The 27,450-nt window shown below is 41.6% G+C and overlaps 1 protein-coding gene across 1 annotated transcript; it reads right to left on the bottom strand.

Annotated features, from left to right (window-relative positions):
• Positions 1-747: 747 nt before the first annotated feature.
• Positions 748-24,147, bottom strand: LOC130206399 (receptor activity-modifying protein 3-like). Its single transcript, XM_056434351.1, has 4 exons — positions 23,877-24,147; positions 8,659-8,688; positions 8,341-8,500; positions 748-2,831 (listed from the first exon to the last, which is right to left on the bottom strand). The coding sequence occupies exons 1-4, from the start codon at positions 23,926-23,928 to the stop codon at positions 2,576-2,578; spliced, it is 498 nt and encodes a 165-aa protein (XP_056290326.1). The 5' UTR covers positions 23,929-24,147; the 3' UTR covers positions 748-2,575.
• Between the last annotated feature and the right edge of the window lie 3,303 nt (positions 24,148-27,450).

The following is a 27,450-nucleotide window of genomic DNA, read 5'->3' as shown; positions in this document are numbered from 1 at the left end:
GCCGTGCGATGAATCATGAAACTTACTGAATGTGATTGTTTGTTTAATTATGAGTTGCACCGTCTGACCTGCGCTGGGCTGGATATCTTTCCAAAGGAGGTTACACCAAAATAATCCTACTAAAAGAAAACACCAGAAGAGTGAAGTCTAACGGAGTTGTTACTGTGAATAAGTCTGCATAGAGGGGAAGTCTCAGAATCTGAATACATGATTGGCTGTTGCAGGAAAAAATGGCGACCATTTAGTGGGTTTGGTTTATTGAAATCTTAAGAATATTTACCTGGAGTAGATGAAGTTTATGAGGTTTCTCGGAATCTAACAATTATATTGACTGTTTTTTTGTTGGCATTGAAGTGGTTTATAACTGTTAGACAAGGCCACATTAGTACCTTAGTGGGCTTTGCAGCCTGCCCCATATGTCCTACATTGAATTTCCAAACTATTGAAGAACAAACACAAAAAATTGCTTCAAAGTAATGAAATATACGATCCAACAGTGAAAACCTTAGGCTCGGTTATCGGTTGGCTAATGGAACAACCAACCGATGACTACGACAGGTCTGGACCACACAAAACTGATGAATGGAAACTTATTCGTACGATTGCTTACTGCGTGAGACCCAATGAGTTCAATCCCAGATGTACAAGCTATGAGTACATTGCATCGCAACATTTGAGTTAGAAAGTTAGAAAGTGCTTGTTTTCTATGTACTTTGCTTTGTTCATGTAATGAAGGAGAGCAGACACTTATTTTAAGAGATATTTATCAGTTTCCATAGAGAGAAGTGTGCAGGTGAGGCTTGACATACAGTGGTTGATGCCTTATGCTTTGGAAGAAAAGAAAATAGCAGTGCTTGGTTTAGTTGCCTCGTGCCTGTAGAATTCAAAGAACGAATGAAGTGTGTACATTAAATCAAGCCGTTCCCCCAAGGAATTCACTTCAAAGCATCGGTGTGGTCTGAGTAACACAGGAGGGTCGATGCACATACAGTAAACCGCACGGACAGAGAGCATACCTGTTCAGAATGAGGTTTCAATGTCACTTCAAAGTTCTTCGTTTCCATTGAGAACCCTCTCTTTGTGAGTGAACAGTAGTTTACTCAACAGTATCTGATACGTTACAAAACAATCCCTTGAGGCTCAGGTAGTCACACAAGAAATGTTAGTCCCAAAATATATATGGATCATCGTGTTGTCTTGTCTTTGGGTTGCAGAGCCAGTGCATCCTTTCCAGTGGCGACAGTCATTTCAGTAACTCAACAGTAAGATCAAACTTTCAGAATCAGTACTAAGTCCAAATTTGTCGTCTTCTACTTTTTTTTTATCCAAGCCATCATCCAGTAATATGTTACAATGGTGTCCTCTGGGAGTCGTCTCCCACCAGTTTAGACTTCAGTCACTGCCTCAGAGGCTTAGTGGATACTTTGGCCTTCAGCAAAGGTCCAAAGCTCAGACATAAATCCCCGAGGTCAGCGGTCCGGATCCATGAGCTTCAAGAATTTAGTTGATTGTCCCGCTGGTCAATTGACCCAATGACCCAAGTGATGTCGGTCATTGTCCTCTGTGTCTCCAAGGAAGAGTTTGACTATTTGGGAAAATAGGATGATTTACTTTTTCGTCGAGAGTTAAATTAGAAGATTTCATGTCCGCTCAGCTTAGTTTAATAAAGGAATACTTTGCCAATAAAATGGGGGCCGTGCCAAACAATAGCCAAACTATTTCAATATTGTTTCCAAACTCTAACACAGTATGTGAAATATACTCTTGTTTATCCAGTCGCATCTCAGTACTTCACAAACACATACATTTTTGCCACAATCGGATTATTTAAAATACTTTTTCCATCTTTTTTCAGATTCTCTGTTTACCCAAGCTGCATGCATGAAAAAATAAATCTTCAATATTCCCATGTAACATGTGATGGTAATTGGGATAGAAATGGTCGTTTTGTGAGTGAAGTATTTCTTTAAGGCGGTAAACAAGGGAAACCGCTAATATGGCGCCATCCAAATGTAACAAATCCCACTTACTGTAATTAACATGTTTTAAATTTTGTTTAACAAAGTGTAAAAAGCGATAGTTGTGGTTTTATGAGAGATTCTTTACAATTTCTTGTTCAGGTTCTGCTCTAAAACGTATTATTTTTCTTTTTTGGTTCCAAATAAACTATTGTGAAAAAGTGAGCTTCATGGGTGCTGTGTTTTTCTCCCTTTGGACAGTAGCAACATTCTACTGCTAAGCATTAACATATCAGATGTTCAACAGTGGAACTGAATTCCGTGCTTCAAATGCTTCTTTAACAGTTATGCATGTTGAGTGATTGTACATCAATGTCAAAACTGTGAAAAATCACACTCATTATATCAGAATATGAAATAAAATACTGCGTTGTACTCCCAGGCCCTACTTTCTTAATTTTCCCTGAAGGTTGAGGTGATTTGTGGCATCACTTATGGGGTCATTTGGCCAGCTGAAGCAATCTCCTAAAACCTTTGCTCACTCCTCTGTACAGAATAATTTGAGTAGAGACGTCCGAACTCCACCCGGCTCCACCTTCTTCCATCTTCCTCTCCTTCTAAGCCAGAACATCACTCCTCTTGCTGCACCAGACCACCAGGGCGATCATGGCCAATGTGAGGAAAACGGGGACGAGGATGAGGATAGTGAGCGTGTCTTCAGGCGGGTCCACCCACACCACCTGGTCCATGGGGCAGTGGGAGAAAAAGTGCTTGTGTATACCGATGATGTAGCTCTCCACCAGTGGATTGGGCCAGTAGCAGCTGACGAGTTCGGCCTTCGTCTCTGTGCAGCTGGTGAAGACGTAGTACTCACTGGGAAGAGAGGGGAAGGATTAGAAGAAAATCACAACTGACTTCTGTTCTGTTCAGAGACCGTGAGGATTATTAAAAGCGTCAATGTGATGCACCCCTACGAGACGGAGCACATCTTTTAAACTAACGTACCCACTCACATCCAAAATGTAGGAACAGAAAATAAAAGTTGTCATAGCCCAATATGTTCAGAATCTGAACGCATGAGTTCACTGGTTAACAATGACGTTCACAGTGAGTGTAGTTGAGCGGAAACAAGACGCTTCAATCACAGATAAAGTCCCTGCACACAAATTTATCTTTTTAGAAGATAATAATATAATATCATGTTTCTTGGTTAACATCACTTCACACCTGAATAAACTGAATTTAAAGCTGAATCGTAACTACAATTCAGTAAAAAAAATATTCTAAGATGCACATTTTACAAAATATCTCTGTATTTATTTTTTGCATGCAGCCCTTAATTTACTAGAAATAAGAGAATAACTTGTATTTATGATAAGAGTATATATTATTTATAATTCATTCAGTTCAATATGAAATCTGACAATAAATATTGTTAAGATATTATTCAATTGAACTTCCTATATTCTATTTGACCGTCAGTTGTTGACTACATACAGACTGTCAGCTACTTCAATATACATGAAACTCAAGCATACTGCTCATTATACTTTATTTGTATGTTTTATATATATATAAATAATGCAAAGCATATAAGGCAAAGAGGCCCCAATAGTTTATTTTGTGGAAACTGAAAAAAGTTGAGCTTAATGTTGCAAGATACTGGGGGAAATGGACATCTTAATGTAGGCTACAAACGGCATATCTTTTTGCTCTTAGTAAAAAGTTTGTCCATAAAACTAATTATGAGTAAATAAGGATTGTTCTATGTGCAAAAACGTCAAATAATTTCTAAAAGTGTGATTTATACCTCTGCAGAAGACTGGGTGAGTGATTGGAGAATGAAATAACAGGATGGAGGGAGAAATATATTTTTTTAATTTCAAGCAGAAGTGCTCAAAATGCAGCATTCAGGACTGTGGGGAATAACAATACTTTTTAAGTTTTTTCCCCAGATGTAAAACACAAAAGCTAAAAGGTTTTCAAACTGCCACGCACGCACAATAAACAGAGTAAAAATAGTTATCCCAAGTTCAGATGATTTACTGAAGGAATAACATGGTATTAGATACATTATATAACTGCAAACATGATCTCAAACACATAAACAGCACATGCATGTGATATTTTGCTCAAGACAGTTTCTAATGACATAAAGGTACGGATAGTTTATACGAAAGCTGCGGAGAGCATATCTTTAGTTTCTAATATTATTTATTTCCTGCGAAAATGATGTATCAATAGCTCCCCCTGAGACATCATAGCTCCCAGTTGAACCCACAATAACCATACTCCCGGTCTCACTCAGGATTGACTACAAAATCACCCTCTTCACCTATCAGTGCATTCATGGAAATGCGCCCTCATATATCAAAGAACTTCTCACCCCACAAAATTCCACGAGGAGCCTACACTCTGAAAAGGCAAACCTCCTTCTTCCCCCCAGGACCAAACTGAAAATTATGGGAGACCGAGCCTTCTGCTCCGCTGCTCCGAGACTGTGGAATGCCCTCTCAAACCAGCTGAGGACACCACAGACTGTGGATGTTTTTAAAAAAGGCCTAAAAACACACCTTTTTAGAATAGCTTTTCACTAGATTTGAACATAGACGTCGCTGCTTTTATTCTGTTTTATCTAAACCATTTTTACTTTGTAGCACTTTGAGTTTTGCCCATGCAAATTAAAAAGTGCATTATAAATATAATCTATTATTATTATTATTATACTGCTCGGGCAAGATAACCCCTGACCAGCTGATATTAGATTTCTACTGAGACACACTTAATATATGCATCAAGCGGACGCCTTGGCCCATCCACACACCAGACACACACTAACACACACTAGCATAAGGATGCAATGCTGCTTCTCTTCGTTGGTATTTACTGTGTTTCCGTTGTTTATGCTCTGGGAGCGACGACTCAATTTACTGGTGAATCAGATTAAACGAATAAACACTTAAACTGTGCGCAAGTGAAATTCTCCAGAATGAGGCAAAGCAAACGTATTTTTTTTGGACTATGCGTCTTATGTTTTGGAACTTATATCGTTGTGCAACGCAGAACATCTCTCTATGATTGGGAAGCATGCACCGAGCTCTCTCTCCATGGCTGGCTGGTACAGTTGTTGGTAGCAGTCAGTTGTGTGAACCACATAACCCACTTAAAATGAGGCTTGCTCATCTTAATGGTTCATCAGTTATCATTAGTGGCAGTAGGAAACAGCATCTGCTCCGTACAGGGACTAACACTAATTCCTAACAGTGACTCTCCAGTATATTATTAAAAGGTCCAGATAGACCGACACCACTGTTCCCTGCTCCTTAGTGCTCAACATTAAGCCTACTCTATGAGCTGGAAACAACTGTGGGCAGAAAATGGATAATTACTAGAAGTAAATGATTGAAGTGTGTGAATACTTGTACGGACACACACAACACACTCACACTTGTGTCTTAGAAATGTCGGCTCATTTACAACAATAACAATCACGTTGACTGCGTGTTTGGCCATGCAGAGAGCGCGGCAGAGGGGCACGGCTCGTTTGTCAAAGGGAGGAAGCTTTGCAGGGGTCGCTTTTGTTTAAACATGAGGCCCCTTGCTCTTCCAAGCCCGATGCCTCTCTCTACTCTCTTGTTCCTCTTGTGCCTTTGCTCGGCCTCTTTCTCTCCCGCCTTGTTATCCCCTTCCTTCAGGCTCAAATGAAGTATTAAGTGCACAAATAGGGGAGCTGTGGGTCAGTGGTAAGCAGGTCCATCTTTCAATCAGAGGGTTGGCGGTTCAATCCCCACCCTAGTCGATGTGTCCTTCAGCAAGACACCAAACCCTGAATTGCTCCCTGTAGCTGTGTCTACGGTGTATGAATGTAACGTGGTTGTAAGTCGCTTTGGATAAAAGCGTCAGCTAAATGACATGTAATAGTAGTGTAGTAAATACACCCACATTAAAAATGTCTTTCATCAAAATGAAATATATGTGTGAAATTGTCATAATTAGCATTTTAATTCTTGAGTTATGGTCATAAATGTGTTTTGTGTGGTGACCGTGACGTTTGACCACCAAAATCTGATCAGTTCAACCTGAAGTGCACATGGGACACGTTTGCCTTCAGGACTCTGTCAGAAATCTCCTTAGGTTTAGGCAACCCACCTACTGGGTTAGGTTTAAAGACCATGTTTTGGGTTGAACTAAACCCCTCAGGGAAACTTCTCCCATGAGCAGTCTCACTCCACATTTCAGCCAAAGTTGAAAGAAGTCCTGTGTTATGTTTCTTTGTAGCCAGCAGAGACAATCTGCCTGTACTTTGACTTTAGTACCACTTGAGACACCATTTGGACCTGAGCTCTGGAATGTAAACAACTTGATACGCTGCAATATGCCCACGTGAAGAATCAGAGTTGGACCAGCTTCGTGATCTGAGCCAGAGCTCAGGTCAGTGTTCAGTGTCCATCTATTTGAAAATCAGTATCACTTGTTTTGATGTACTTTTGACTGAATCATTTTGTGTGGCTGACTCTAGACTGCATTCAGAAAGAGGAAAGCCGAGCCTCAAAGAGAGGCAGGCGTTGAACTTGGATGAGATCAGATTAATAGCGTTTTCGTACTAAACAGATTTTTTGGGAGCTTTGATCACAATAAAAACAAGTAATACCTTTTAATCTAACGGTACAAACATGTGCCTCCTTACACAACCAGTGGTTAAGGATAAACATTATCATTCATTTGAAGTTGTGTTTGTTTCTACCCAACGAATATAAGTCCAATATTCCCTCTCTGTTAGCTCTGTTTTTGGTCTCCACCATCTCTCCAACCAGCTCTTGAGCTGCTAAATGTTCCACTGTGTTCACCAGCTAGTCGCCAGCTGCTGTTTGGTGTTGCAGGTACCGTGCGGTGGATGCGCCTTTTCTCTGAAAACATCTGCCTGCTGTGTCTGGAATGACGCTACGAGGGAATCAAAACAGACAACAAAACAATCTGAAAAACAAGAAACACTCCATAAGGTTGAGGGTAAATACAGAGTTGGATGATTGGGTTGGGTGACACAAGTAGTACTGTGATTTATTAGAATAGTATTGAATATAGCAGCTTTAACTTTGGTTTGCTTTGACATCTAATTTCACATTTCATCACGCTACAGTTTTGCTATTTTCTATCCAATTATTGTTTCTGCAAAAGCAATCCTTATATACATTTCCAAATGGCACCGCTGACAGCCAGATCGATAGATGGCTGTTGAAATGTCTAAATGAAAGGCTCCGTTGCTACCTGACCTCCTAAATGTTATCCCTGACCATCATGTCCAAAGTCATCTGGCTTCATGAGCGTCATATTTAGTTGACAGTTACTCTTGATGTAGTTCATCTCACATTTCACACTTCAATATACACATATTTTAATAAATTAGTGCATGACTGTAAAAAGAAAGAGAGACTGACTCATGGGTGAAACTCCTCTTCACAGAATATTTTTACTTCATTTTTCCTAGAAATCCTTGAATCAGATGATTATTTTGACGTTGATTTTAAGCTCCCACGTGTGTGTATTTGCGAGAAACCGCAAAAGTCTCTCCCTCCCCTTCTGACTCCGCAGTTAAAAGGAAAATAAATAAATGTGAGAGGTCAAAGGTGAGCGGGGGGAATGAGGTGAAGAGTTGGATAACGATAGATACAGATGGGTGGTCAAAGCTCAGATGCTCTTTAAAAACAACTCTGGTTTTGGGAAGCAGACCTCCAGCTGTCTTCCCACCCACACACATCCAACCAGCTGCATGAGGCTGAGATGGATTACCGTCTTTCTATCAATTAAGCGTTCCGTTGAGAGTACCACCGTGTAGCACCCCTTCACCGAGACTACGAATATAGAGCAAACAAACAAGGAGACAACAGTACGTGAGAAAAGAGGACTGGCAGAGATAAGTTCTCTGAGGAGAAATGTTCAGAAATCTATTTACAAATCAGAAAGAAAGGGTTATGTATTATTTCATCAATGTCGTTTTTTGTGCTGCATGTTAGTGCTGACAACTACAGCAGCAGGACTGATGCAAAATCCCCAACATGCCAATAAAGACAATTGATGGTAAACAGTTTTATATATTAGGAGGGGTATCTGCATAACTTGTCATCGGTTTTCTGTTTTTTCAACAGATTTGTTGTGCAGTGCAACATCAAGCGTGTCAGATGTTGCATCGCTTTGAAAATACTCCGGAAGACAAGATGAAGTCAATGGCTTTTCATTCCAGCGTTAAATTCTCCTCCAATTATAAACACAGCCTCTAGTTGATGGAAGTCTTTCAAAATGGCCCAAAGCAACTCTGACTTGTATCCCCCCCCCACCCCTCTCCTGGTTAACACAGTTGTATACTGTTATAAACATAATGTAGTACCTGATGAAGTATGTGAGGTTACACCAGTGCTGTTGATCTATGTGACCCATGTCCCGCTTGAAGCCCTCTCCACAGACCTCCACCTCCCACTGCAGACGGGACTCATTGCAGAGTTTCTTTGGCCGGGGGAGAGTGGGCTCGATGTTGAAACTCTCAGTGGCTGAGAAGACGGAAAGAAGAAGAAGAACATTCATGGGTCATATATCCTGCTTTGTGGGTTTCACTTTTGATAAATGGCCATGTCAGCAAAACAGCAATTCAGTTCAGGTGTCCCCAGGGACTGTCATCTCATTGTATTTGATGGATGCGTATTCTTACCTGACAACCCCCGCATCAACCAGGCATTGACTGTAGAGAAATAAAAGGGAATAAAGTGTCAAATAGAGTGAACTGGTAATGACTTAGGCTACAAATGTTATACATATTCAATTTTAAAAAACACATGAATGTAGTGTGTGCTTCTCTCTGTGACCATTGATCCACTGATCAAAATCAACGCGTCGATCTTTGTCGGAATATGTATCATCTCTGAGCTGCATTCAAACTAAATCTTTTAAGTAACTCAAACTCCCCAGTGCTCTTGTTTCACATCAAAAGCTTTGCAAAATCCCATGTGAACTTTTATAGTAGAGCGTCCGCAGCGGTTGCATTGTGTTTCGAAAATGAAGGTGGTAACGACTTCTATTATTCACTAGAGGAGTCAACAAGAGCTTTTTTCAGCACAATGGGAGGGAGTAGGGGGAGTAACTCCAGAGATAAGAGGCACAATGAGTTCCTTCTGCAGGGAATCAGTCAGTGCGTTTACATGATGGTGTAATTCGAATCTTGCTTTAGTCGGACTATGCTATCTTTTGGGTCATCTGCTATTATCCCAATATACATGGCAGTGAGTAATTCTTCACCACTACCAACAACAACCACATCAACATTTCGAGAAAGAACCATGAACTTTAGTATGTTCAACTCCTTCAATACATTAAGCATAAATTCTGTCTGCTCTTCGGTCCAGAAATGTGTGGTGGCTCTTGTGTTCTCCACAGCGTTGTTTGTTTGTTTTCTGCCGGCCAGGCTCCCGGCAGTGACAACTTATCGTCTCTTTCGACTTCCGGGTCACGACATGGGAGGGAGGGGGGAGGAGCGCGGCGGGATCTCAAGCATGCGCAAAGACGCAAAGTCCAGTTCCTAATCCAATTCACCGCTACATGCCGCGATAGTCTAATTATCAACCGGATCGGATCGAGTTATCCAGGGGTGTTAATCGGATCGTAGTCGGACCGCACAGTCGAACAAAGGTGTTTACATGAAACGGATAATTCGATTTCAGTCCGACTAAGCCAGTTATTCGAATGCATGTAAACACGGTCAGTACCACAAGTATGTCATCAAGGTTTCCCGACCCTGGGCCTTTTATTGACCGGTTGCCTGAGATCCACTGCAACTCAGCCATGGAAGCAATGGAAGCAAGACTTCCCATGAGCCTCGTCTGTCTTCAGTGCCAACTGATCTTCACATAAGATGTCGTGACAGTGGTAAATGGCATTGCCTGCGAAACATCAGCAGATTATTTGTGACATACGAACCAGATCACCTCTATTTTCGTGAATGAGTGAAACAAACAAACAAAATCAAAAAAATTCCGAAAATGCATTATTTTGTCACATGCACAGTGTTTTCAGTTCCATGTGTTTTTTATGTGTTTAGTCTTTTGGTGAACACCCAGCTGAGGTAAAGAAAATAGGAAAGAGACAAACAGAGAAGAAAAATGACAGTGAAATGGAAGTGTCCCAATAATACCGCTAAATACAAAAGTGCATCCATCGTACACACTATTAAAAACTTTTCTCACCCCTCCCTGTTCTCTGATTCAAACTCACAGCAGCTAATTTTTTCCACGCCAGTGTTACGGCTGACCAAAGCTAAACGTGCGGCTGCACAGGAAGGTGAATTCTCCCTTTGAAGTGCCACCCTTACAAAGCGAAGAGTCAGTGGGAAAGATGCCCTCAGGACGAAGACTGCTACCCAGTTATCGGGCTAAATATAGAGACTTCCCTGTTTGAGGATGTTTGGAGGTGCAGTGTTTGTGATGGGAGGAGATTATTCTATTTATTATATTCTGGTGTTATATTCGTCTTGAATATTATAGATGGATCAAGTATTTGAATAGATTCTGGCCTGATTTTACTAGCTGTACTTTGATTAGCTTTTTTATTTTGTTTCACCCTGACAAATGGTTTATTTAATAAGGGACAGTGCACATTGATAAAAACATTGCAGTAAATGTGCCAGAGTTAGCCAAGAGGCTATTTTTCATCTGTAGACCCAAAGACAAGATTTATTTTTATTATTATTTATATTTTTAGTTTACAGACCCTTCAAAGGTCTGACATTTTGTATCTTGTGCTTTTGTGTTGAGTTAGATGAGAAGATTTGTGGTATCAATGTTCTCCTGTAAGTCATTGCAAAACTTAAAAGCACCAGTATTGCTATTGAAAATTTAATTGTGTACAAATGTGTGGTTCTGAATTCAATTGTCAATGGTTTGAAATCCGATTATGAACTGAACTCGATGCATTCACAGATTTAGCAAAAGCATTAAAAGAACAAGAATGCACAATCACGTAGTTCCCACAGCGTTGGATTATTTGAAACAAAAAAAGGAAAAAGGAAGTAAAAGTTGAAAGATGACAGGGACTTGGACTCAGATGAGAGGTTTTGGAACAAACGGGGCCCTGAAGGTGACGGGCGAGTTCATTAGATGGGATCGAAAAAGACAGCCTGAAATCCCCGAGCTCGTCAGATGTCACAAAGTCAAATACACACAGCTCTTTCTCTGGGACTATTGTTCCCTCAGGGAAAATCCACTTCCTGTCTTCTCTTCAAGGCACACACAGACAGAAAATCATTTCTTCAGATTCAGAGAAAGTATGTCCTTTGTGTCTAGTAATCAATACATCAAATATTATGGAAAATTACAGAGCACTCTGAAAATGTCAATCTTTGAAAGTTCTACGACTTTAAAAGTTGTCTTTCAGCCGGCTGCTTTCCCTCAGCTCTCCTGTGGCATTTCATTTCCCCTCAACTCCGGGCACGTTGGAGACTAAGTACACATTCAAATACGCAGTGGAGCTGTAAGTCGAGAATGTAAATGGTTGGTCATTGATTTTAATATAAATGGATTGATTTTTTTGTATAAAGTCCATGACCAAATTAAACTGTCCAGATTCACACAACTAAATACTGTAAATCATCTGCAATAGTTCAAAATGCATTTATGCAAAATGCATTTATTTTCAAGGGTTGCGTATTTGTGTTTGCTAAACGGAATATTTTGTCTCTAGAATGCTTCTTCTTCTTCTTCATGTTGTATGCATATTATTCCCATGAATGTCATTAAAATAAATCTGTGCTGCTGTAACCCATAAATTGAGTCGGACGGGGCTTTCTATTCAGCATAAAGTTCAACCACACAGTTTCAAACAAACTGCTGGGTGAATCTGAGAAGACGGAAATCAAAGAGCTTCCAAGGCGAGAGCAGCTTTCACTATTCAGATGGGACAAATCACGCTGTTTTGTATGCTTGTTCGAGTGCGATTCTCGCGAGCTGTCGACACGTACACCCATCAAATATTATTGAAAGGAATAATTAAACACAAGCAGGAGAGAGGATCGTACAATAATCTCGCAGCAGGATTGCCTTCAGCATGAGGGTCAGTTTGACACTAAATCCACTCTATCAGGTTGATGAGCTGCAGGAATCAGTGAGTGTTTATCTGGGAGATGTGGTTGATTTACAGGCTCCAGAGTATGAATTAAAGCTGCTTGGTGCTTCTCTCGTCCTGGCGTGTGATAGTTTGCCAAATCAAAGCATTCTGGCTCTTGTTTTTTGTCAAATGAATGCTTGAGAATGAAAAATGGCTATTTATGGTGGAATAACTGTTACACTATTGATAGACGAATAAAAAGTCACAAACATAATAAAACTGGCATAAGTAAGTCTCCTTTTGTTCCTAACTTCATAGGAAGCAATCACCATACAGGTTCATTAGGCCTCACACCAAATCCATAAAAAGACAACCTCCACTTGAATAGGATACTTGCACCTTAAAGCAAGAATCAGTAATTATTTGTTATTCGGGGCAAACTTTAAACCAACAAATCTTTTGCCCCGAATTAGAACTGTCGACTCAAAAGTGGCCTGAGTGCGACATTGAAACAACATTAAACGTGTGAATTATGCCAGCCAGGCAGAGCTGTGTTAAACTAGGGGATCGCTAATTCAAGGTGCTTGAAGGTGTTACACGCTGGTTGCGTGGCAGTTAAATTTCGCTCAGGTGGCCAGTTAGGTTGGTAAGATAAATATTGATGAAATTGCCGGAAATAGAAGATGAACAGAAGTAGATGAATTGCCAGAACTGTTCAAATAGATTTAAAGCAAGAGGCAGGACTTGTTCAACAACCTCCGCCTTCTATCAGGTCTGCCTTGTCCTCTTCATTATCATCATCATCATCATCATCAGGACAGGAAGGTACCGGGGAAGAGAAGGGTTCGTAATAACTGTCAGATTTAATTAGAGGGGGAAGTTTTGCTCTTTGGCTGCACTCTTTCTGCCAATTGAATTTCTGATTTCATCACCGTGAACATCTTTTGTTGGTTTGAACACATGGGAGGATGAAATAATGCATCCCCAACAGGATATGAGGGAGGTTTTGTCTCACTCTGTATCTATGCCTGGGGCAATAATGTTTTCTTTATTCAAATCTAATCTGGGGAATTAGAAAGAGTAATACATCAGGTGTCTTTTTGTCTATTTTTCTTCCTGCTGCGCCGTCTGTCTTCTGCTGTCTTCCTCCACAGACAGACAGTCGCTGAAAATCCGCTGAAGGCACATTGAGCAATAAATGAAAAAAGAGAGTGATGGGGCATTCAGAAGGCGAGCAAGAGTAAAGAAAAGAGGGAGAGAAATGCACGTTGGCTTCGTGAACATCACAAAACACGAATTGCCTATTAATAATGTATTAGCAGACGCTCGTACGTCTGTTGCTCTGCATCTAATAATCAAGCTGCAGGATTTACATCGGAGTGAAATGACATGTGCAAATATTTATGATGATTTAATGGCAAAAAAGCATTATTTAGGTTTATCTAGTTTATGTTACTGCTGAATGTGGATGTATTGAACACCATTAGCGATATAAAAGTGAAATAAAAAAGTGCGTTACATGAGAAAATAGAAATATCACAATTTTTTTTGTAGAAAAAGCACGATTTGGTGAAGTCTACTAAAATAATTCTCAAAATGATCTACTTCACTTTATCAAAGTCAAACTTTGCAGAGAGACTGTTAAGATATTGTGCTAAGATCTGGCAAAGTGAACGCTGACAAATGTGTCATTTAAAAGAGATTTTCATCCTGGAGGTCCTTTTTTGTTTATTTTTATTTTTAGATTTTTTCTGTGTTCAGTCTTTCATAACTATAAAAACCAAAACACATATACTGCTATATACACATCTTAACCAATCTCCCAATTTGCATCTTTATTCTAACACACATTATTCAAATAGCCCTTGCGGTTGAGGAGATGAACTGGTTTTAGTATGGGTATGAAAACCTTTGCAAATTTTGAGAAAAGAAGGGCTGGGCTTTATAACTGTAAATGTTTGGATGATTCTGATAACTAGGGTGACATGATTAAATGTGCCACGAGCCTTGTACAATTTAAATAGCAAGAGCCACACAGTACTTTTTGCCATCCAGTCCTCATTCACCTATCGAACAGCAGCAGTTACAGGGCTGTGCTCATGTACTCGGCACTGAAGACTGCTTAAGTATTTCTGAGCAACGTGTGGACATCTGACGTGAATCAAGCAAAACCGTTGTTTTCTGAGTAAATTTGAAGCTCATTTTATCCGCCAACAAAGCTCAGCATTTATGAATAACACCCTGACCTCCCACTCTACTTTGAAGATCATTGAGTTCTTGGCTTTTCAAGCCCCGCTGCCCCCCCGTATTCCCCATCTGCAGAAAAACAACTAAAACAAGCTACATCAATAAGAACACAACCATCCGATGTTAATTTATTAATTAGTTTTTCAATTGCAGATGACATCTAAGACATCTAAAATATATAAGACATCTAAAACATATAAGCAGGCCAGAAGGAAGCAACGTATTATAATGGATATCTTATTTTAGGAGAGAGGTCAAACTTTTGTTGGGAATTGTTTTGCAGATTTTTCAGCAGGAATTGTAATAGATTAAGATTTTAAAACATCCTAATAATAATAAGATCATTTTAAGAATATTTAGAGACTTTTTTTAATTCCTTTTATGCCGTACAAAACACCTCAAGAATTTAGAAAAGACCCACCATTAGAATTGTTCTGCTTTTACATGGATGAAGTTACTCCTTTCTCCTTTGTTTTTCTTTCTCAGATCCAGGGGAATTCACAGCTCTACAAACAATGACTGAGGTTATCCGCCTGAGGTCACGGAGGCAGAGAGCTTGCTTTTTTGAGAAATATTCGCACTCCCCTACAGATGAATAGAAAGCCTTTTAACCACAACAGACATGAACAGAGTTGAAGTGAATATCAGGTGCTGAAGAGTTTTGATTCAATTCAATTCAGTTTATTTTGTATAGCCCAACATCACAAATTACACATTTTCCTCAGAGGGCTTTACAGTCTTTACAGTCACAGGGGGAAAAGAGAAGAAACCTTCAGGAGAGCAACAGAAGAGGATCCCTCTCCAGGATGGACAGAAGCAATAGATGTCATGTGTTCAAATTGATGCAAGAAGGGCACCTGGAGCGCCACCGTTTGAAGTGTAGGACGGCTAAAGGAGCATCAGCATTTGAGAAGGATGGGCTGCGATAGACTCAGTCATCCATGTCATCTGTAGAGCTCAGTAGTTGGAAAATAAATGACCTTGTAGAAGAGGGCTCCCGCAGAGGGCCATCGAGGTGTCCTCATCTGACAAAACAACAAGGAAAGGATGTTGTCGGGATAAAGACACTGACCTGCCCGGGTCACGTTGGGTTACAGAGCATCACGTAAAATCAGTGTTAGGTTATGTGAGAGGATCACCGCTGGTCCAAGGTTAGGAAAGAGAAAGAAAACAAACTGTGACCACAGCAAATACAACTGAGTATAAGTGCTGGTCAGTTTGATCATTTGGTGAGTGTTTAACCCTCTGGAGTCAGGGACAACAAACAGAACAACACATATTAAACTATAAAAGACATTTTATTCATGGTCCCGGCATACATCATCTAATAAAAGTATTACCGATATCGTTGTACTTTCACACCGATAAATAGCTCATATCTTTTTCTGAACTTTTGTCCCAAATTTAACTATGTTCCCTTTTTATTCCCCATAATAGATTTTCTTCTCAGCGTTGAAATGCCTCTAAGCCTCTTGGGGGTAACAAACTCTTTTTAGTGGCCCAAACAAATAAAAGCTTATGAGAAAGAAATTCTTTTTAAAACTGTTTTTCTGTGGCTGTGTTCACAAAGATGTCTCCTTAATACAGAGGGTTGATATCAGATATTAAAGAGACTGTATTTCCATTTTCTAAATGCAATAGAAATAGTTTCAAATCAAATAGTTTACAGTATAGATTCTGGATTTTCCTGATGGACTAAGACATTGCTTTCGGAAAGAGCAACAAGAATATCTCAGAAATTAACAGCGCAACAAGCTTTAAGCTCAAAATATATTACTGCAATTAGTTATAAGATACTTAAAACTGAGGGTACAGCAACGTTGGGTAAGCATTATTTGTGGCTTCGTACATGCAACTCATATTGCGTTATACGTATTGATTTGATATATTCTGAATATATTATTATTGATTACTATACAGCTTATATTTTTAGCACATGTGACTGATAGTCAGACTCTTGAATCAGTTGGGAAATTCAGTAGAAATCCAGACATGAATCTAAGCAAACAATAATATTGTTACAGCATTACATGGAGGAAAGAACATCATTCGGGAACATCATTTCTAAGATGGATATGTCACCTGTCAAAGACTCACTTCTCCTCAGCCTGGCTACCAGCTGTCTGCCGCTGCTGCTCCTCTGAAGCCTCAGACTTGATGAACTGCTTCAGATGTTTACCACAAATCTGGAAATACCCACAGTCACAGGAGCGAGAGACATGCAGACCCAGAAAGGTGTGTGACTCTCCTCATGTCCTTTGGTTAGTCTTGGAATTATTTTACTCAAAAGCAAAAGTGATCACCTCCCGTGGAGATGAGAAAACTCTGAGAGGAAACTACAGTGATGGACTGATGGGTGATTATTATTATTATTATTATTATTATTATTATTCGCAAGGAGCGAATGAGCAATCAACAAACCGAGACCGGACAAGAAAGCCGTTGGGGAAAGTAGAAAAATAAGTCAATCTGGGCGATAAATATTACACTAAAGACAAAATATTGTATTCTCATGGTTCAGCGCAACTTGCCACTGATTTCCTTTTTAACCAAAGCTAGCTCCTGAAAGATAAACAATTTAAAAATGTAAAAAAGACAATGAAGAAGAGTGTCTTACATGCAGTGCAAGATAAACCAAGACAGATATTCCCTTCTCTCAGGCCTCAGTGGAAGCATCCAGGCTGCTCTTATCAGTGTGTGTGTGTGTGTGTGTGTGTGTGTGTGTGTGTGTGTGTGTGTGTGTGTGTGTGTGTGTGTGTGTGTGTGTGTGTGTGTGTGTGTGTGTGTGTGTGTGTGTGTGTGTGTGTGTGTGTGTGTGGGGGGGGTCCCAGGGTTGAAGAGAGAGAGAGGAAGAGGAAAAATGACACACATGTCCAAGACAGAGGGCTACTTGTCAAACAAAAGCAGGAAGAGGGGGAGGAGAATAAGATGCCAGTGGCGGAGAAGAAGGAATCTGTGATGGGGGATTTTCCGGAGCCAAATGCAATTTCTTTAACCTGTTTAACCGCTGTGTGTGTAGGTGGTGGAGCGGTTGCGCTTGTGATTGCTTTGCTTGTGGTTTGACAGCCTGTTGTGGGTGAATGCGAGGCTTTTGGGATAACATCTCAATATATATGCAGTCCATTTGTCATGAAGAGAGGAACATTACAGCCGAGTTTCAGCGGAAAAAGGCCTCGCGGGGAGAATCCATGTGTTTATGAGCTATCGCAGCTGCACTCAGCGTCTCATGAACATTATGTGATGGAGCGCCGGAACAAAATAGTGGAATTAAAAAGGTGCTTTTGCATTTAGTTTTGTGAAAGAGTATTCCCATGAGCCAGTTGTGTTCACACAGATGCACATGGCAGCTGTTGGTGACTGATAAGGAGCTCGGATCTGATTATAACACACTGAATTTGCAGAATCAGCGCACATAAATTCGCAATTGTTCTTGGTTAACGAAGATAATTAACCAGAAATATAACATTATAGAGGCAACGCCACTTAGGTTTTGAACGGTATTCCCCATGCGGGTCTCTTCAACTCCAGACAACTGTATCATTTCAAAAGATGAAAGCCCCTCTCTTTCACCCCATTGTTGACAAACCACACAAATTAGCTCCACCGAAGGGCTTGCCTTCAACAAAAGCAAAAAAAAGTAATTGTTTGAAATAACTTCACAGCAGGCATTAATTACTCCCGTTTATGTCGGCTGTTTTTTTCAGAAAAACACTAAATGCTTCTGAAAGGAATCACAGTGGAGTCTCTACACAAAGACAAAGCTATATATTAACACGGTTTAATTGAAATGGGTGATTTTTGCTTCTCACATAAATAGGCTGTAAAATAAGCTGTTAAATTGGGACTGGGCTCAATGTGAAATACAGGACACCGTGTTACTATTCTGCCTCCTGTTGCCAAAATGACACATGCAATTGATGCAATCTTCCCTAAATGTCTGAACTTGTTGAAGCGCAGCAGCGGTAAACATTTTACTCCTGTGAGTGATGCAGTCCTCCACACAGCCGGTTATAAATATGTCAACTTGTTCTGACCATTAATTACAGAGAATTGGCACAATCTGCGTGATAAAAGCCAGAGCACACCAAAGGAATGCATTATCGCTCCGACTTTGGCCAAACTTCTCACCAGGGATGTAATGGATATACAAATGGGCGGATTTAATTATACAGTAAACACATAACGCGATCGTCAAATCCTTTCACATTTATTTACTCAATCCCATTTCCTGGGAAAAAAACTGATTGCATAAAGGAATTGAGCAAAAAAAGAAATGCAATATAAATGGTTGGCCGACATTGCCAAAGACCTTTTCCCTGGAGGCAGTGGGAGCCAACAAGCTGTTCATCTGCCGGTTTTACAGACAAAAGGGCGAAAGAGAAAAGAGAGCAGAGGAGGCAAAGAGGGAGACGGACAGAGAGAAGGTTTGGTATGCAGAGACAGAGACGCTGTGGCAGAGTCCGACATTCACATTGCAACCCCAGGGCAGAGACCGAGAGGACCGATGGGAGTGGGGCCTTAATGAATCTGAGATCCAATACCAGAGAGAAGTGTAACATCACTGCAGGAGCTTTTGAAGTATCTGTGCTCTCTTTGCTCTCCACTATATTCATAAAAAACTTACAAAATCCAAATCTGACTGGGGCTAATTTGTCTGGTGGCGCACCTTATAACAACCGTGACAAGATCTATACATGAATAAATGCATAGATGTCTGACTGCTGTAGGTGTATTTATTAAAGAGGAAATATGCGAGATCACATGAACCATAAACTCCCCTATATTACTCATTATAATTACAGTAATATACAAATGATTCGACGGTGAAAATATTTACATTAGTCTCTAGCAGAGACGAGGAGCGAGCAGAGGTCTGGTACACTCTTCCTAACTATTAGATTTCCAGATTTGTTCATTGTTCTCATTTTTAAATGTCTAGATGGTCATTTTGCTTGCAGTTAGAACAGGATGGCTTGAAACTGACTTGTCATTCATGTTTTTAAAAAACGGATCACTGAAGAAGCGCCATGAACCCCGCCAGTGAGATTTTGCATTATTTTACAACTTCTTACAGCTATTGCACCATTCCTCAGTAACCAAAGCTCTCTCTCAGCACCACAAGTCTGGATCTGTTTCTTAATGTAAAAGGCTGCTTACTCAATCTCAGCGAATATTTATTATTTCGACCAAGGACTGATTCACACAGAGTGCAGTGGATTACTGATCATTATGTCAAGGATTATTATTTCTTCATCCAATTCGTTACAGTTTCAGTTCATTACAAAGTGTCTACTGTGGTCATTGAAACGTATTTCATTGGAAAATTACTTCTTGGCCGTGCAACCAAAAATGATGAAAACAACTTGTGGCCCTCTCCTGTCATCATAAGCTATTTTCAGTCCGTCGGTATTCATTTCAATCATCCATTACAACTTCCATTCAATGCTCAGTTAAATAGTGCTCATTATTCTATTTTGAAAACGGGGGATCTGTCTGGTGTGTGGCAGAAAACGACCTCTCTCCTATATCTCCTATGTTCTGTGATAAAGAGACAACTAACGACCCTCCACCTCCGTCTCTGCCCTCGTGCTGCTCTTTGGAGGAGCCGGTACCAGTGGATGACGTCCTCTGCAAATGAGATCAGATAATGGGAACTCGGTTTGTCCTCTTACTTCTTCTTCTTCAGACAATCCGAGCTGTCATTCAAATTAAAGTCTTAGACTTGCAGCATTTTGAAGCCCGTATGACGTCACGAGAGTCATTATAGAAGACGGCTGCTTTGGAGTAATGTACCCCCCCTGTGACATTTTTTTCAGCCAAGTAACCCCTAACCATTTTTGGTAGATACATCTGTGCCATCAGTGCCTGAATTATTGAACAGTAGAAACTGAAGATTGCATTGAACTGAGTGCTTTTGCATTCTATTTTAGTGAGAAACTTGTGCTTGTCAGTCCGATGGCAGGGAGGCGACTGCTGTGATCAAACTCTTCTCCAGACTCAGTCTGTTTCTTTGCTTTGATCAGTCATTGTGGAGTAGGAGGATTTTTTAACGTACCCCCTGGAGTGCCTTCACGTACGCCATGGGGTACGTGTAACACCATTTGAGAACAACTGGTCCATGCAGGCAGTAACATTGACTGCTCAGTTCTTATTCCTGTGCATTAAGGAGGGGTTCATGGTGAGATTAATGTATATTTTGTTATCCAGTCAACAGACCCCAAAGATAAACAGTTTACCGTCATAGAACATGCAGATGCTCATATTTGAGAAGCTGACACCAATGAATGTTTGCCTCAAAAAATGACTTGCTGGTCAAAACTAGTTAGTAATGAATACAAATATATTTCTATTGGCAGATGGAATCATCATAACAGGTACGTATCTGGTTAATATGCGCATCTACAAAGTTTAAGAAGCCTCCGCAGTCTTATGACCACGAGGAGCTCGGTCTGACACACACTGCGACTCTGGATCAGCCGGAGCTCAGCTTTAGCCTTTGATATGAGCAGGAGGAGTCAGGAGACAAAGATCAGGACCTTTCTAGTTCATTAATCTTTTACAGGCAACTGAGATTAATAATGCTCTTAACATGCTTCCACTGCAGTTGCGCTTTATAGAGGATGCTCAAACGTGTGAATGAGCAACACATCAAGGATTTGCTACACCGAGCATGTCTGCAATGTTCTAACTATATGTCGACTCTTTTGGGTGCAGGGACAGAGACGTGGACGTCTGAATGATGAACAAGCCGAGTGTGGCAGAATGAACCAACTACAATCTACTGTCCGGACTATTCCTGTCACGGGGTGAGGCTCAGGTGCAGAGAAACAGGACCGGCAACAATATGAATAACAAAAAACTCTTTAATGCGGCAAAAAGTTCAAAAAAAACAAAAAGTCTAAAAAGAGGCAGGCAGAGAATCGGAGGTCGCGGCAGACAGGCAGGGTCAAAACAGGCAGGGTCAAAACGGGCAGGTCAGGGATCCACAGGGCACAAGGAAGACATAACCAAAGACAACAAACCAGCAGGAGACAAGGGAAAGACTGACACAATATAGGGGAGGAAACAGGTGTACGGCATGAGACACTAACGAGACAAGAGTGGATGAGGGCAGGTGAAGGGAATTAACCAATCAAAACAGAGGAGACACAGAACAAAGGAGACACGGACCAGCGCGTTAGTAATCCGAGATATTCTGAATATTTTTTTCTTTATGTGTTAGTGAGTGTCGGGAACACCAGACACACGACTGAATACTTTTAGTTTGAATGTTTAACCCTGTGGGATGGCAGGTTTATACATTTTGACTGAGTTGTTTTAAAACATATGGTTTAAAAAATATTTCTTTAAGTGTTTGTAACACCTTCCATCCTTGATACGCTTGATTCAGAGGAGGAAAAACTAACGGAGAAAATAAAGTAAGAAACCTCAGAAGGAGCTTTAGAGGAGGGATCTCTCTTCCAGGAGACAGACGTGGAACATATCTGTACAGAATAGACCAACAGGGCCAAACTGCAGGATGGACAATCAGCATGACAAGACGAAGAAGACTACGAGTGTAACATTCAATCGGCCTATTTCCTGATATCTGACAAAAAAGCAACATAAACATTTTTTTAAATATATTTGAACAAATGATTTGCCATGATTTCTAAACTTGAAAGCATTACATTCCTGGAACGTGCAGGTGATAAACACCACCATGTGTAAAAACTGCATGGCATATGGGCATCAGCCACATGCGCTCAACTGAGCTCATCACCACGTCTATGAATAGCATTTTTAAATAATTCACAAAAGTGCTATTTTTTAGATGGCAGAGGAACACATGGAGCCCAAGGCATGTCCCCTTGCTGTGAGAGTTTATAAATCGCTGTTTATTAGCCTGAGCAGATGCTTCGCCGTCAGACGGAGTCGCTCTTTTTTTTCTACTGCGGTGCAGATGGGGGGGGGGGGGCTTACTCTGGTTCCTGCTGCATCAATCACACTTGCCTTACACTGAAAGTAATCAGAGTGATCTGGTTCTCCTTGAACGCATCTGGCCTCCACCTTTTCTTCTCTCCAATGAAGATCCTAATGGGAAACTCTTTTTGGCTAGACAAGAGCTATCAGGAAACCAGCGCAGCAAGTCTTTACAGCATTGGGAACACGGCCTCACTTCACTTTGATAGCCGCCACAGCTGCAGACAAATCACACAAAAATCGTGTTCTCCATTTTCCATGACCGTAGCATTTTGAGGGACTGAGCTTCATACATGCTTCAAGTCACAATCCGAGCTTGGTGCTGCAGGGCCACAGCTGTTCACGTGGTCGAGATCCAGAGGAGTCCAGACTGAAGCCAAACAAGGACCACATTGTATTATCTAGTACAGGTAAAACTCTGTAAAATGTCCAAAAGCCTTCCTGAAGAGTATTGCATCTTTGGTCATTTTGTTCATTATTGATCCACCTTTAGGTTTACCGCTCCACAGGCACAAGGTAAACAACAACACTTGATAAGCACCTCAGTTTGAAAGTCTCTCTGAACGACAAGCCTTATATTGAAATCCTCTATCGGCTTCCTTGTGTGTCCACATGGGAGGAAGCCGGGTACATTCTATCAGCGTCAGACCAGGTGGCACTCAGACCAAATATCAGCTCCACAACTGCCCTCTAAGAGCACTAATCCTAGTTAACCAGCTGATGGAGAGAGCCCACTGTGCTGCGTATCAGCTTAATATCTGAACTCCTCTTCACCACTGAGTCATATGTGCCCTGTACTGCCTCTACTTTCAGTGCTGCACTTATAGGAGGTAACAGGGCTTCGAATAACAACCGCAGATTATATAGATTCATGCTGACTGATATCAATCAATGCTCAGTATTCTGGTGTCAATATTGAGCAGGGCACATCCAACAGCATCAACACAAACATCCTAATCATGATAATGTACATTTCAGGGAGTGGATTCACCAGTCACACACATCATTTCATACATGATTTCCTCCTTGGACCACCAGCTAATGAGCCAGATCCAGAAATTCCCATTGGCAGCGATATAGGTCAGGTCTGTCCGCTGGGGCATGGTGCAGTACAGTATATTCCCCGTTTAATGCATGCGCTATATGAGAGGTGATTAGAGTTCATGATCCGTCACAGCAATCCTTATGATGTACACTTTGCAACTTAACACGCAGAGGCAGAGGCATGGTGATGAAGAGTATCACACCTGAGTGGTAATACACTGGAATACCATGGAATTGCTCAAGGCTATTGCATACCTGAAGAGTGAGGAGATGGGAAAAAACTACTAAAACAGCAGGGGCTCTGGTGTGATGAAAGGGTTTTCTCTATTTCTTGGGAGTTTTTCCTGATCCGATGTGAGGTCCTGGGACAGGGATGTCGTGGGTTCAGACTGTAAAGCCCTCTGAGGCAAATTTGTAATTTGTGATATTGGGCTATACAAAATAAAATGAATTGAATTGAATTGATGCTGTGACAAGTGTCTTCACACAGAATGCATGTTTCAGTCTTTGTAATGTAACGTGTTCTATAAATAATACAAGCAGGAATACATTATAATAATCATAAAGATCCATCACACTCACCCAAAATCCCGACAACAAAAAGTTTCAGGACTGTGAACTCATTTGTATCCATCACGCTGCGAGAATCCAGTCGGACTTTGATTGAAACCTCAACTGCAGCTCCGTGAAAATGTGCATTTGAAGCGAACCATTATTAAAATCATCCCAAATGTGGAAGTCCGAGCTCTGTCATGCTCTCGAGAGTCAAGATAAATTAGTGTTGGATTCTTAGGGCTTCCAAGAGTGTGATTTCTGACTGTCCTTGTGATGATCGCGACCACTTCTCTCTGCAGTCAGGAGTCAGAGCTTAGGACCACTCCACTGCCCTGCATCCTCTGTGTGGGAGGAGGAGGAGGAGGAGGAGGATCGGGTTCCTCCGAAGCACAACTGGATTAGGTTTACTGAGGAACTGCGCAGAGTGAAGCCTTTCATCCACAGCATTTAAATGCCAGATAAGAAACCGTGGATAGACCCAACATGCAATAGCAGCGGGGGGGGGGGGGGGGGGGTTCTCTGTCTTTTTTTTTATTAGATTGACATCTTAATGAGTGCAACTAATATGAATATACAGTGAATTACAAACAGTAAGATATCAATGTTATCCTATCATAATTCCATTCTAATTGCACTGCAATAAAACAATACAATTTATCATTGTTACGATATCACTGCTGTATAAATCGGATCTATGATCCCCGAGATTAAAATGTATCTGTCAGGCTGAATCAATCACTGCTGTCGGTTGCAGTTTTGTGTGAAACGACACTGACCTCGTCAGGTTTAGTTTGAAATTGCACGTGGATCAGACAACAGACCAATTTAAACCCGAGATTACGCACAGACATCATAAAAGCCTTCAATAACAGCAATGCAACAACTCAGATTATTGTAACCCTCATTTTATTAAAATGACTTATTTTTATCCACCTTAATTGTATCAATGTATTTATTCAACGTTTAGCCCGAAAACACTCAAAGGATAGGTCACCATTTTGCCTCCAATGTAAACGGTGGTAGATACAATCCGTAGTCGATTTGTTAAATCTAATCTAATCTAGTCCTCATTCTGCACATCAATGTATCCCAGAGTGCATCTGTATGCTTCAGCTGTCAAAATTAGACACATCAAGGTATCTTCCAAAGTTTCTGTCTTCTCCGTGCAGAATTCCATCTTCGTGTCACCGTCTCTTCACTGCAGCTCAACCAGGAAACATCAGGGAAACAAACCGAGGGAATTATGTACCGAAAGAAAGTATGTCACTTTGGAAGATACCAGTGGCGGGCCGTGCCGGAACCGGAAGGGGGCGCTGTTCTCCGAAGCCATGAGGGTTTCTGGTGGCAGGTGGTGGTGGATCGTGTTCCGCGAGCGCACTGCTGATGGTGTCGAGGTCTCAGGAACTAACTGTCTCAAAAAATCTAAAAAGCACCCACGGCCATATTGTATTGTATTATCTTTAAGATGAGGAGCTGATGACTATAGTGGTCATAAGCATGGACGGATTAAGAAACCACGGGCCCCTGGGCCTGGACGTGTCAAGGCCCCCCCCCCCCACCCGCAAAAAAAACAAAAAGTCAAAAAAAAAAAATTTAAATATAATTGTTTTTTTTTACATCGCTAACAAAACAGTCCGTATGGAACAACGATACCGGAGCTGAGCAGACAACATAACGCGAATTATATGACCATGACATGAATGACTTAAGCCTAGCATATACCGGCTATGGCGCATCGTGTCATATCATCATATCAATACAAAGTTAATAACAGCTACTTCACGCAGAGGCTCTGGATTAGGGGCCCCTGAGCTCATGGGCCCCTGAACTCGGTAATCCATCCCCAGTAGGACTATTGGGGCCCTGTTACTCACATGAATGATTAAACCCAGCATGAGCTCACGGGCCCCTGTCATATCATCATATTCATATCAATACAATGTTAATAACAGCGGGCCTCAGGCCCAGGGGCCCCCTGAGCTCATGGGCCCCTGAGCTCACGGGCCCCTGAGCTCACGGGCCCCTGGTGCCGGTAGGCTCGTTCGGTAATCCATCCCTCAGTAGGACTATTGGGGCCTTGTTACTGACATGAATGACTTAAGCCTAGCATATACCGGCATACGGCGCATCGTGTCATATCATCATATTCATATCAATACAATGTTAATCACAGCGACGTCACGCGCGGAGGCTCAGGCCCAGGGGCCCCCTGAGCTCATGGGCCCCTGGGCCTGGGCCCGGTAGGCCCGTTGGTTAATCCATCCCTGCTCAAACCCCTCCCCTGGGAAGGGAGGTTTGGCCGATTCACAGAATGGCTTAATTCTAAAATGAAAAAAAGAAATAATATAAAACAAATGAAATGAATAAAAAAGGAATTAAATACAGTATATATATATATATATATATATATATATATATATACATATGGGGGGGGGGCAGCGAGACGCCGGCCGGGGACGATGGCGAGACGCGATGCCGGCGAGACACGACGTCGGCGAGACGCCCCCGGCCGGCGCAGATGAGCGAGGACCGAACCAGCGGACACAAAATTCAACCCGCGGCAACACTTCAAAAGTAGCCCAATTCCGCGGGAAAACCGCGGACCTGGCAACACTGGTCGTCTCTCACTCAAAGGGGAACATACGGGGTCTCTTTGCCTCGTGTCCAGGGGGGAAACAGCGCCCCCAAAGACTTGTGGCCAAAGATATATCGCATCGGAACTACCATAGAGACGTCTTTGAAGCGAGCATTGTGACGTCACTCAACCCACCAGTTCTAACTGGTTCTGTGCTTTGAAGTCGCCTGTGACGTCACGGAGCAGCGAATCAGACTATGTAATACTAGTGATTTCTAGCAGACGGCACGGATCTGTGAGTCCGTAGGAGGCAGTAGGAGAAAGTTCTAGGGATTTGCCTGCCCTCCCCTGAGTGTCGGCCATTGCCCACACACGTGGGGGTTTGTAGGCAAATTTCCTAAACTTTCGGTGTAGAATCGCCTACACCTTCTGCAGGTGTGGGGGGGGGGGTCGGTTTGATTCACCTCGTGTGTCTCTGCCATAAGAATCCCTCACACCCCCCCCTGGGAAGGGAGGTTTGGCCGATTCATAGAATGGCTTAATTCTAAAGTGAAAAAAAGAAATAATATAAAACAAATGAAATGAATAAAAAAGGAATTAAATACAGTATATATATATACACATGGGGGGCAGCGAGACGCGATGCCGGCGAGACGCGATGCGGCGGCGACGCGACGCGGCGAGATGCCCCCGGCGGACTTGACTCGGGCCGTGACTTGTGACGTGTCAAGCCCCCCCCCCCCCCCCCCCCCGCAACAAAACAAAAAAAGACCAACAAATGTAAAAAAGAAAAAAATATTTTTTAAACATCGCTAACAAAACAGTCCGTATGGAACAACGATACCGGAGCTGAGCAGACAACATAACGCGAATTATATGACCATGACATGAATGACTTAAGCCTAGCATATAGGCCTACCGGCTATGGCGCATCGTGTCATATCATCATATCAATAGTAATACAAAGTTAATAAAAGCGACTTCATGCAGAGGCTCTGGCTTAGGGGCCCCCTGAGCTCATGGGCC

Source organism: Pseudoliparis swirei, chromosome 16 (genome assembly GCF_029220125.1).
Source record: "Pseudoliparis swirei isolate HS2019 ecotype Mariana Trench chromosome 16, NWPU_hadal_v1, whole genome shotgun sequence".
NCBI classification, from domain to species: Eukaryota; Metazoa; Chordata; class Actinopteri; order Perciformes; family Liparidae; genus Pseudoliparis; species Pseudoliparis swirei.
The sequence above is the reverse complement of the archived record's forward strand: the minus strand, read 5'-3'. Positions and strand labels throughout refer to the sequence as shown.